At 41.3% G+C, this 13,362-nt stretch overlaps 1 protein-coding gene across 1 annotated transcript; it reads right to left on the minus strand.

Annotated features, from left to right (window-relative positions):
- Window positions 1-1,824: 1,824 nt before the first annotated feature.
- On the minus strand, window positions 1,825-3,704 carry LOC102728983 (T-complex protein 1 subunit eta-like). Its single transcript, XM_031017735.2, has 2 exons — window positions 2,703-3,704; window positions 1,825-2,528 (listed from the first exon to the last, which is right to left on the minus strand). Exons 1-2 carry the CDS (start codon window positions 3,674-3,676, stop codon window positions 1,886-1,888), a joined length of 1,617 nt encoding a protein of 538 aa, XP_030873595.2. The 5' UTR covers window positions 3,677-3,704; the 3' UTR covers window positions 1,825-1,885.
- Window positions 3,705-13,362: the final 9,658 nt, after the last annotated feature.

Genomic DNA, 13,362 nt, shown 5'->3' on the forward strand with positions numbered 1-13,362 from the left:
GCTACATGTATTTTAGGGCATTCTGTAATTCTGTTTTTGCTTTCACTGTTGACATAGGCCAATAGGTGAGGCATTATATTTTCTGTTACTGCTTTAGCAGTAACTTGGAACTACAGAAGTTTATTAGATACATTAATCTAGAACTCCAAGAACCCTTTAACTGAGAAAGTTTTCTTCTAGTTAAGTCTGTTTTCATGTCTCCTTCCAACAATGCTTTCTTTCTACTGCTTGAATATCTTGTTCTGGATTGATTAATTTTTCACAGTGAATTCTATTACTGAGAGAAGAATTGAACCAGTCTGAGTGTTGCATTCCAAAATAAGGCAGTAGGTGGCACCCATTTACCTCTTATTAACAGAAAATTGTTAGTATTAGAGTGAGTGTTCAGCACTAGCTGGCTCTCATTGATACGAGTGTTTTCACTGACAAGAAGCCCTAGTCCAATGTTGCTCAAACTTAAGTATACAGAGGAAGACCCTGGGTACTTGCTTGTTAATACAGACTTCTGGGTCTCGCCCCCACGATTCTGATTTACCAGGTCTTATGAGGGGCGAGTTTCAGAAGTCTGTATTTTAAAAAAACGAGGACTTCTAGATGATTCTGTTTGTAGGGAACCACACTTGAGAATACTCCTCTAGTCTGAAGAATGAAGTTGAAGTGCCATGTTTTAAGATGGCATTAATGATAGCTACTATTTACTAGAACCTCATTATTTACCAAGCTCTGTGCTAGGATTTTACATAAGTCTTCACAATATCCTGCAAACCATAGGTGTTATTTTTTCACTTTATAAAGGAAGAAACTGAAGCACATAGAATTCAAATAACTACCTCAGTGTCACATAGTGTGTAAAAATACTGGAGCGATGGTTGATTTAGAAACTAGTTTTCTAAAGTACCTGGTTCTGTATACCTAATGAATATACAGGTGGGTTTTTGTGCCTTTCCAGTTAACCTAATGCATGGGTGAAAAGGCAAAGGGCTCAGTGGAATAAACCATTAGGGCTTAGGACAGATTCATTCTGGGTCCTAAGTTATTGTGGCATGGATTCATGGAAATAACACTGGAGTGGTAAAAGGCGACCTTCATTCTCATCCTGGTGTACTCATTAACCAGAAAGAAGACTCTGGGCAGGTCCCTTCCCTCCCTGGCCTCTATTTTATTCATCTACAAAACAAGAGGTTAATTGTTTCTTGTAGACCACCTTCAGAATCACTCGAAGAGCTGGTTAAAAAAATGCAAATTCCTAGGTGCTACTGTCACACTAAGTGAATAAGAATCTCATGTGGACACTTGAACTTTTAACAAGTGCCCCAGTGATGTGCATACTGGAGAATCACTGGACCACAGAGGGTCTCTGTGCTCTATTTCAGTGCAGATGTTCCATGATTCTTAGCCTGGGAGTTGTGAATTCCTCAGGCATAACTAAAACAAACCAGGTGGTGATGTGGACTCCATAACTATTTTGAAAGAGTTAAGGGCAAAGGAAATGAAGGAAATTTGCTGTGATCTAAGCTGAATCCTTCATTCATCTGGAAATGCTTCTGATGTGTTAAAAAGTGTAATAGTAGCTAACATACAGCACTATGTACCTAGCACTGTTATAAGAACTTCATGTACCTCATCTCAATGAATCTTTCCCATTGTGACTGGTGCAGTGTACTTCTGATAGTTTCCACGGCCAAGACTGCATTTTCTTTTTCTTTTTCTTTTTTTTAATTTGCAAAGTGAATTCTAAGTCTTACGTTTATTTAAATAACCTCCAGTGAGAAGAGAGTGGGCCAATTACTACCCTTTCCTCCTAATACCAATGGACCAAGACAGGGAGAGTAAGCATACCCTACAGCCAGCCTGCCAGCCACTCGCGTGAGGGGCAGGGCGCCTCTCAATGAGGGCAGCCCCGGCCCCGGCCCGCAGCTGGGGGAACATCCACTGTTGAGCCAGGGTTTTTGATGGTTTCATCTACTGACAAGATAAGGCAGGTGGCCTCAGAGGCTGCGGTCAGGGCACTGATGCGCACCATGGCTGGCTCCCACACAAAGGCCTCGACATCAGCAATGTCCTCGTACCACATGCCCCCCTGGGCACGCTGCGCCCGCAGCTTGTTGAGGATGTTTGTGGCATCAAAGCCAGCATTGTCACACAGCTGGCGTGGGATAATTTCCAAGGCCTTGGCATATGCCCCAATCAACAGCTGCTGTTTTCCTGGAATGGTCCTTGAGTAATCCCGCAGGGACTTGGAGAGCTCCATCTCAATGGCCCCACCACCAGCCACCACTGAATCGTTCTTGATGGCCTTCCTGACAATCATGATGGTGTCGTGCAGGGACTGCTCTGTCTCCTCCATAAACTGCTCAGCACTGCCATGAAGGATGATCATGCAAGTCTTGGCCTTGGGAGAGCCAGTGAAGAAATTGTACCTCTCGCCTCCAATCTGGGTCTCTTCAAAGTCCTGGCAGCGGCCCAGCACATCTGACGACAGAGCATTCACACTCGTTTGGATGGAGCCTCCGCAGGCCATCATCGTCCTCTTTTTTTTTTTTGAGAGAGAATGAGGGACAGAGAGCACGAGAGGGAAGAGGGCAGAGGGAGAAGCAGACCCCCTGCTGAGCAGGGAGCCCGATGCGGGACTCGATCCCGGGACTCCAGGATCATGACCTGAGCCGAAGGCAGTCGCTTAACCAACTGAGCCACCCAGGCGCCCCATCATCATCCTCTTCAGATCCTTCTCTGGCACTCGGCCAGCACAGCACGTGTCCCTGTCGGCAAAGTACTGGGTGCCCACATCCCCGATCGGGAGTTTGGACAAGATGACTTTGGCTCCAGAATGATGGATCCTCTCTAACTTGTCATAGAGAATGTTCCATTCAGCATCAACGATTGCCTGATAATCCTCAACCGTATGGACTCTGATTTCAGCATTATCTTTCTTAGCTTTCAGCTCAAGCTCCACATTTAAAAGGGCAATCACTGAATTATTGTACTTTTTGGGTTGCATTTCAAACCCAGCATAAGAGAAAGTCTTCTTGAATGTGACGCCAGCTACCAGCTGGGACTCCTCTAGGGCACCACCTTGCACCTTCTTGATTCCAATCATTTTAAGCTGCAACAAATCATCGAGCATTATCACTGCATCCACCACCATCTTATCGAAGAAGGCTTTCTGCTGGGAAATCAGCTTGGAGCTCAGAGTGGTCATGGCACACTTCTCCAGCAGCTTCCTCTGTTCCACTTTATCTTCCTTCTTCACGTTCACAGCAATCTCTTTGATCTTGTTAATTGCCAACTGGGTGGCAGTGTGGAAAGTTCGGATGATGATCTGTGGGTGCAAACCGTCCTCCATGTAGGGTTTCACTTGCTTCAGAAACTCTGCAGCCAGCAGGGTCACTGAGGTGGTACCATCACCGACCTCAGCATCTTGGGATTTGGCAATGTCCACTAAAGTCTTTGCTGCAGGATGTACAACATCGAGCAGTTTCAGAATTGTGGCCCCATCATTAGAAATTGTTGCTTTGCCTCGGCCATCTACAATCAGCTTGTCCCTGCCACGAGGGCCCAGGGTGGTTCTTACAGCCTCCGCAATCAACTGGCAGGCACTGATGTTACTTAAAAGCTGGGGAATGCCTTGGGAGCTATCGGTCCCATCTTTCAACAGGGTAACTGGTATGGGCATCATTTTAGAAGCTTATTCAGTGGCCCGCTACTCCTGTCTTCTCTGTGTCCGGGCAGCCCAGCAACCCCACCAAGACTGCATTTTCTGACATAAACGAATATTTTGGTTCTTGAAGTTTAACTTTACATGTTCAGAAACAATGTCTGTTAATTATTATTATCATTCTTTTTTTAAAAGTAGGCTCCATGCCCAACGTGTGGCTTGAACTCATGACCCTGAGATCAAGAGTTGCATGCTCTACCCACTGAAACAGCCAGGCACCCCTGTTAATTATTTTTAATGGCAATCTGAATGCCTATAACTTCCTGCTTCATCAGATAATGATAGACTTGAACTTTTTTTGCTGGAGTGTAGCACATTCAGAAAGTGCACTAATTACTCAACTGATGAACATGCTCAAGTAACCTGATGGTTAGAACATGATAGCAGCCCTGAAGTCCCCTTCCTGTCCCATCCGAGTCACTACCCTCCTTCCCCTTGAGTTCTAACATAAGATAGAGTTTTAAAAAGTGATTAGCTTTTGTGTTTTTTTTTTTTTCCAACTTGTTGGACAACCATTATTTGCCTGGTGCTGAGGATTTAAGCAGCAGAAGAGGAAACAGCCCTGCCCCATGGAGACTGTAAATCAGTGATTGCAAAGGTTTACTGTGTTGAGTGTTAGGGAAGGGGAGGGACGAGGCTATGTGGGCAGACATCAGGGTGCCCTGAAAAATAGTGCTTATTGGGAAAGTTTATGTCCTTAAGGAGATACAATGAGGGGAAGGGGTAAAAACGACAGATGTCATACAGATCAGTAAAGAGTTGTGTTAGAATGCCAACTTGGGTTCTGTTTTTAACAGTATGAACATGAGGACCACTTCATTCTTCCACAAGTTAAGATGGATATGGGATGTGGATGGAGAAAATGCTGTCTTTGGAGCTGACTCAAATTTACCAAACCTTGTAAGGCTCCAACTAAGCCCAAGGGGAAAGACACATGAATTGTACTGTAAACATTCCAAAATAAAATGGGTGAGTTTTTCTGTAGGTGATGAAAAATAGTAGACTTTTTTCTTTTAATTTTAATACAGAGGTTGTAATAATGATTTTAGTTGATTAGGATGGGCCCAATTACATATGTAGGTTTAAAATAGGAAATGTTTTTGGAGTAGATGAGCTTTCAGACAGATTACAAAGTAGGAAAAAGTTGCATAGGTGACATTATTAACACTTCTGGATTGGGCTCCTTTTCTTAAGTCTCTGTCTTTGATGTAACTGTCCAGGGTCAGATCTCTATCTGAAAGAGGTTTCTTTATCTTGAAGTCAAACCAGCCTACTGTGAATTCTGTTTTATATATATATGTATAAATATATTCATATTTTTATGAATTCATATTATATATATATAATGACATATATATATAATGTTGGAAATATCTGTTAATATGTTAATATTAATATGTTATATGAAATAATCTGTTAATGGATTACAAATACAATGGATGGAAGAGAAGAAATGTTTGTAGGTGAGTCACACTTGTGTATGCAAGTAAAATTTTTTTTTTTTAGATTTTATTTAAATTCAAGTAGGTTAACATATAGTGTATTATTGGTTTCAGTGGTAGTATTTAGTGATTCATCATTTGCATATAACACCCAGTGCTCATTACTTCAAGTGCCCTCCTTAATGCCTATCACCCAGTTCTCCCTTCCCCCTACCCATCTCCCCTCCAGCAACGCTCAGTTTGTTCCCTATAGTTAAGAGTCTTTCATGGCTTGTCTCCCTCTCTGTTTTTATCTTATTTTATTTTTCCTTCCCTTCCTCTATATTCATCTGTTTTGTTTCTTAAATTCCACATACGACTGAAATCATATGATATTGTCTTTCTCTGACTGACTTATTTTGCTTAGCACAATACCCAGTACCATGTCCATCCATGTCATTGCAAATGGTAAGATTTCATTTTTTTTTTTTATGGCTGAGTAATATTCCATTGTGTGTGTGTGTGTGTGTGTGTGTGTGTGTGTGTATCACATTTTCTTTACCCATCTGTTGATGGACATCTGGCCTCTTTCCCTAGTTCAGCTCTTATGGACCTTGCTGCTATGAACATTGGGGTGCATGTGCCTCTTGGAAGCACTATTTTTGTATCCTTTGGATAAATACCTAGTAGTGCAATTGCTGAGTCGTAGGGTAGCTTTATTTTCAACTTTTTGAGGAACCTCCATACTGTTTTCCAGAGTAGCTGCACCAGTTTGCATTCCCACCAAGAGTGTAAGAGGGTTCAACTTTCTCCCCATCCTCACTAACATATCTTGTTTCCTGAGTTGTTAATTTTAGCCGTTCTGACCAGTGTGAGGTGATATCTCATTGTGGTTTTGATTTATATTTCCCTGATGCCAAGTGATGTTGAGCATTTTTCATGTGTCTGTTGGCCATTTGTATGTCTTCTTTGGAGAAATGTCTGTTCATGTCTTCTGCCCATTTCTTGACTGGATTTTTTGGGGTTTTTTGGGGTGTTGAGTTTGTTAAGTTCTTTATAGATTTTAGATACTAGCCTTTTATCTGATAGGTCATTTGCAAATATCTTCTCCCATTCTGTAGGTTGCCTTTTAGTTTTATTGGTCATTTTCTTTGCTTTGCAGCAGCTTTTTATCTTGATGAAGTCGTAATAGTTCATTTTTGCTTTCATTTCCCTTGCCTCTGGAGATGTGTCTAGTAAGAAGTTGCTGCGGCCAAGGTCAAAGGGGTTGCTGTGTGTGTTCTCTAGGATTTTGATGGATTCCTGTCTCACATTTAGTTCTTTCATCCATTTTGAATTTATATTTGTGTATGATATAAGAAAGTGATTCAGTTTCATTCTTCTGCATGTGGCTGTCCAATTTTCCCAATACAATTTGTTGAAGAGATGGTCTTTTCTTTCCATTAGATATTCTTTCCTGCTTTGTTGAAGATTAATTGACCATAGAGTTGAGGGTCCATTTCTGGGTTCTCTATTCTGTTCCATTGATCTATGTGTCTGTTTTTGTGCCAGTACCATACTGTCTTGATGATTACAGCTTTGTAATACAGCTTGAAGTCTGGAATTGTTATGCCTCCAGGCTTGGTTTTCTTTTTCAACATTACTTTGGCTATTCAGGGTCATTTCTGGTTCAATACACATTTCAGAATTATTTGTTCCAGCTCTGTGAAAAATGCTGGTGTTATTTTGATAAGGGATTGAATTGAATATGTAGATTGCTTTGGGTAGTATAGAAATTTTAACAATATTTGTTCTAATCCATGAGCATGGAACATTTTTCCATTTCTTTGTGTCTTCCTTAATTTCTTTCTTTAGTGTTCTATAGTTTTCAGAGTATAGATCTTTTACCTCTTTGCTTAGCTTTATTCCTAGGTATCTTATGGGTTTTGGTACAATTATAAATGGGATTGGTTCCTTGATTTCTCTTTCTGTTTCTTTACTATTGGTGTATAGAAATGCAACAGACTTCTGTGCATTGATTTTTTTTTTAAGATTTTATTTATTTATTTGAGAGAGAGAGAATGAGAGAGAGCGAGCACATGAGAGGGGGGAGGGTCAGAGGGAGAAGCAGACTCCCCGCTGAGCAGGGAGCCCGATGCGGGACTCGATCCCGGGACTCTGGGATCATGACCTGAGCCGAAGGCAGTCGCCTAACCAACTGAGCCACCCAGGCGCCCCAATTTTTTTTTTTAAAGATTTTATTTATTTGACAGAGAGAGACACAGCAAGAGAGGGAACACAAGCAGGGGGAGTGGGAGAGGGAGAAGCAGGCTTCCCGCCAAGCAGGGAACCCGATGTGGGGCTTGATCCCAGGATCCTGGGATCATGACCTGAGCCGAAGGCAGATGCTTAACGACTGAACCACCCAGGTGTCCCTATTTCAAACTTTGTACCCTACAGAGAGTACTTATCTGTATCAGATGGCTTTGATTTACAAATCAATTTGTAAAATTGATTCCAGGCTTATCACAAAGAAGACCTCAATAGATTCTCCCAAATAAGAATTATATAGGCCCCTTTTAAAAATCCTACTGCCTTAAAACTAGAAATTTGTTCTTTTTAAGAAAATTTAAACATAATCTACTTGATAATGGAACACTCCTCTTTGTTCTTTGAAAAAAAAAAAAATTCCTGAAATGGATAGATCCCGTGAGTCCTATCAAGAAATACAAATGAAAAAATAGGAATGAGAAAGAGGCATAAAGCATGCAGAGAAAATGAAGAATCTTATGTAGGAATGTGCTGGATCATCCTATTGCTCACTTGGTTGACCTGAAACTACATTTCCTGGAATCTCCCTTTCTATATGGTTCTGGCCTAGAGATGGCCAAAAGCTGAACTTGAGTAATATTCAAGAAAGGAAATGAAGCCGTAGTAATCATTTTGGCATCCTGACAGCTCTCAGAGTGGTAAGACACCACACTAGGGCAACGAGCTTCCAATTCCAACATCTTATATACTAACATAAACAAAAGGGAATTATTTGAGAATGTTAGATAGCTGAAAGGATTTCTAAGAGGGCCTAAGAACTAAGATTTTAAGGCTACATGCAACCAGGATGATCCAGCCACAAAAAAAACTCCCTCTACCACAATAGGACTGTTCTAGTGGAAAGACCACTCATGATGCTATGGACTCAATACCAGGATCATTGTAGCTGCTCTAAAAGGTCCAGATGTCTGTGCATTGTGCTTTCTAGAATACGTACTCTCTCTGTCTTTGACCACCTCAGATTGTTCTCTTTCTTTTCTCAGTCTCTCATGGGTATAAATCATTGGCAGGAACGTCATATGACTTGAACCTTAGCTATAAGGGTGTCTAGAAAAGTACTTTTTAATTTTCTGTACTCTTAAAGCATGTCCTTGTCCTCTAGCCAGAGACTACCGTGAACACAATCATAACTGAACAAGGTGGATTTTCCTAACTTGTTGCAGTGAGGGAGAACACACATCTCGGGAACGATGGGGGCCCCTCAACAAGAGGGTGTTAGAAAGAACCTATTATAGGATTTGGCCTTCGGTTGGGTGATTTGTGGAGGGTCCGAGGAACCAAAGAATCAGTCTACATAGGATGCCATCCGAAAGTGTGTTTGTGTGTGTGTGATTTTATGATTGAATATCTCAATAAATAAATACATTTTATATATAGGCAAACTAGAGTGAGAAAAAAGGTGTCATTGGTAAAGAATGAACAGTCACTTATTTTAGGCAAGAGAGGGGTATGTTTGGTATTTTGTGGGTGGCACAGTGAACTTATTTTTGTCTGTGTTTAGACAAAATTATGGTTTGGACTTGCTTTATCTCATTTAATCATGGTCTCAGAGTGACCTTGTCTGAGCTGGTATTCTGTGAGATGGTTTATGTCCAACAGGAGAACAGCATAGCTTAGTGTTGAATGGCTGGCCAGCTTCCGAATGTCAAAGGCTGTTCTTTTCTTTCTCAGGTGCAATCTAGGAGGGGACTGGAGTGGCTGTTGAGTAAGCAAATTTACTGTATTTGCCCCAGGTATCATCATACTTAATGGTGAAACTCTGGTGTTTCCCACCAAAGTCAAGTACAAGTCTAGTATGCCCGCTATCCATAGTCATTTAATATTTCCCAGAAGTTGAGTGAAAGCAGTAAGACAAAATGAAATAAGAGAAAAATCTTCAGAAAGGAGGAGATAAATTATTACTTGCATATAATTATTCCCTACCTGGGAATCCAAGAAAATCAACCAAAAAATTATTAGAAGTAAGGAGTTTAATAAGGCAGTTGGTTACAAAATCAGTATACACAATCAATGCTTATCTTCTAAATCAACAATCATTAGTTAGAAGATACAATTTTGAAAAAGGCATTTAGATGCTAAAATAGACAATATCTAGGAATAAACGACATAAGGAAAGTATGTAGAACCCATATAACTAAAACTAAAACTTCACTGGGAGATGTGAAGACTTAAATAAATGGTAGGGCATAGCACATTCTTGGATGGCATAACTCAATAATTCTGCCATTTCTATTCTAATAAAAATGTCAAAAGTATTTTTTTTAACTAGACAATATAATTCTAAGGTCACCTGGGAAGATTAATAAAAGGCTGAAGAATTTTTGGAAGATTGAAGGGTGACTTACACCACTAGAAAGAAAGATTTATTATCAAAGTAGCATGATTCTTGCATAAGAATAAAAACAGCCCCCTCCCAAACAGGCTCAAGTATATACATTTGGTATAGGATAAAGGTGGGATTTAAATGTTCTTTTGCTTCTGCTTCAGATATAGAAAGCTGTTAAGCACATCACTCCTGCCTTAATAACGAGGAAATGACAGGTAAACTCCAAAATCATGAGTTTTGTTGAGCCCGGGAGGAAGATGAGGATGTGAGGCCACCGAGTCAGCTGTTTCAGAAGAGACCCAAATCCCTCGGAGGTGAGGTGGGCTTCATAGAAGGCGGAGGCACCCCACTCTCTGCGGGGGTAAGAAAGCAGCGAAGCGTAACCCTGTCAGCATCCACCTGTGTGTTAGTGTGCACACCCGGAGTGGCTGAGGAAGCTGAGGAATTCAGCCTCAGTGGGAGACGCTTTCCCACAGACTTCCATCAGGTGCTCACAAGTAGTGCTCTCTCCATCCCGCCTCAGAGGTGCAGGCAGGGGAGGGGCAGGTCATGGTTGTTGGGGACACAAAATGCCATGTACTTCCCTGGACTCTTCTCTCGTAGGAATCAAAAGCCTTAGGCTCCCAGGGGTGGGGCAGCAAATTCACTTGTTCACAGGATTCAAAGTGAGGTGGGGCACGAGGCACTGTCCACTGGACAATTTTCACTATGTCAACTAAAGCTTCAAGTCTCTAGGGTGGTGAAGTCTCTTACTCCCAGGGCAGACAGACAGAGATGCAGAGCTCAGTAGATGCAGGAAAGGCATTTGATAAAATTGAACATCCTTTTGTGATAAAAAACTCTCAGCAAACTAGAACTTCCTCAGTCTGATAAAGGACATCTACCAAAGCCCTATAGCTACCATCAACCTTAATGGTGAAAGATTGAACCTATAATTCTTGACCCATCCATACCACGGAATACTACTCATCAATAAAAAGGCTGAATTACTGATGCAAGCAACAACATGGATGAATCTCAGAAGCATCATGCTAAGTGAAAGGAGCCAGACTCAAGAGACTCTATGCTGTATGCTCATATGAGGTCGATTGTCAGGAAGAGGCAAAACTGTAGGAACAGCAAACAGATGTGTGGTTGCCAGGGGCTGGGGTGTGGGACTGGGGGGCTGACTACAAAAGGGCGCAAGTCAACTTTGTGGGATGACGGAAACACTCCATCTCTGTGTCCTGCTTGTGGGGGTGACGACGCAACTGCATGTGTTTGTCAAAATTCATAGAACTAAACTCTTAAAAAGGATGAATTACATCCCAAGAAACCTGACTTTTAAAAGCCTGGTTCAGGAAAGGGGCGCTTGGGTGGCTCAGTCATTAAGCGTCTACCTTTGGCTCAGGTCATGATCCTAGGGTCCTGGGATTGAGCCCTGCATTGGGCTCCTTGCTCGGCAGGAAGCCTGCTTCTCCCTCTCCTACTCCCCCTGCTTGTGTTCCTGCTCTCACTATATCGCTCTCTATCAAATAAATAGATAAAATTTTTAAAAATAAAAAATTAAAAAAAATAAAAACCTGGTTCAGGAAGAAAGTATTGTGCTATACACAGGACCTCAATAATTATTAAACCATCTGAAGAAGAATAAGTTTGATTTCTCACATCATAAAAGAAGATAAATTCTAAATAGATTATAGATATGAATGAAAAAATCAAACCGTTAATATGTGGGAAATATAGGTGATGAATACATAGGGGATAAAAGCATAAAGCACAACAAGGAAGTAAAGACCTTAGCACAGTGATTATACACAGGATAGTGATTGCCAAGACATAAGGGGAGTGTGTCCTTGAGAAAGGACCCGCTGCAGGAATCTCTCTTCTCTCTCCCTTCCCCCTTTCCTCTTCCCCTTCCTTCCCCACCTCTTCCCCTCCATCTCTATCTCCATCTCAATAATACAGATGACAGTTACATGGACAGTTGTCTTATGATTAGTTATCACTGTGCAGCCTTCTGTATATGTGCCATATTTTATAATAGGAAAAAAGAGGTAAAATTGGGGTCCAAATGTAATTTTCTATATTTTACACATAGAGGATTTAGGCACAGAGAGGCCAAGTCTATTGAAGATTAATTTTGCCTATTTCCCTAGTCTGAGTCTCCACTCCCAATCCAATGCTCTGCTAGCCAAAGAAGCCACACGGCTTAGCACAAGTTAACAGACTCTGAGTCTTATAAACCAAGGCCAGTTTAAAAGGACCTAGATTACCGGGCGCCTGGGTGGCTCAGTTGGTTAAGTGACTGCTTTCGGCTCAGGTCATGATCCTGGAGTCCCTGGATCAAGTCCCGCATCGGGCTCTCTGCTCGGCAGGGAGCTTGCTTCTCCCTCTGACCCTCCCCCGTCTCATGTGCTCGCTCTCTCTCATTCTCTCTGTCTCAAATAAATAAATAAAATCTTTAAAAGGACCTAGATTACCGATATGAGATGTTTAATAAAAAAATGAACAAATGGTGAAATATGAGTTGGAATGGCAAAAGCCTTTTAAACATCAAAGTAAAGGCAGAAGCCATAAAGGAAGAGATCAATAGATTCAACTACTCTCACATTAAAAATGACATACAAATTTTAAAGTATCAAAACAAAATCAAAAGACAATATGCAATTGGGGAAATATTTTTAAAGTACATGGCAGGTAACAGGTTAACATTCTGGAAATCCAAAGAGCCCTTAAAATCAATAAGACCAATATCCCAATAGCAGAATAGGCAAGGAATATAGATAGGCCTTTTTTTTTTTTAAAGATTTTATTTATTTGTCAGAGAGAGTGAGAGAGCACAAGCAGGGGGAACTGCAGGCAGAGGGAGAGAGAGAAGCAGGCTCCCCACTGAGCAAGGATCCTGATGTGGGACTCCATCCCAGGACCCTTGGATCATGACCGGAGCTGAAGGCAGATGCGTAACTGACTGAGCCACGCAGGCATCCAGATAGACCATTTTTAAGGGAAGAAATACATATTTCTAATAAGCATTTAAAAATATCCATCCTCTCTAGTAATCAAACAGTTGCTCACTAAAAGTGTGCACTTGCCACACATTCAGTTGTCTAGGGTTAGAGAGAACGGAAACATCTGGTATTGAGGAGCTTGAGAGAAGAGAGCACTCTGAAGCGTTTGGTAGGAGAGCAGTTCAGCAACAAGAGCCTCAAAAATTTCGTATTCTTTCATTTAACCAGTTATGCTCAAAGATATTTATAATAGTGATAATTGGAAGTGACCGGAGACATTCCAGTGATGGGGAACTGGCTAGGTTATGTTATTTTTTGGGCATTTTCTAGCCAAAATGGCACCTCTGTGTGGCTTAGAAAAGGCTCCTCTCACTCCAGGGAGCTCTTACGCCACGCCTGTCCCGCGGGCTGCAGCTTGTACGCTGGATGCCGTGGCTCGGAAAACACACAGGGCAGCCGTTAAAGCATGTGTGAATAATTTTGAATGACATTAAGGATATGTTCACCGTAGGCTATTAATCACATAAAATGTATGACGTGCCAAGAATAGTTTCTGGAATGTAATAAAAGCTATTATTTAATTTAATTAATTAATTAATT

This window comes from Leptonychotes weddellii, chromosome 7 (assembly GCF_054177405.1).
Source record: "Leptonychotes weddellii isolate Sample4059 chromosome 7, ASM5417740v2, whole genome shotgun sequence".
Taxonomy (NCBI): Eukaryota; Metazoa; Chordata; class Mammalia; order Carnivora; family Phocidae; genus Leptonychotes; species Leptonychotes weddellii.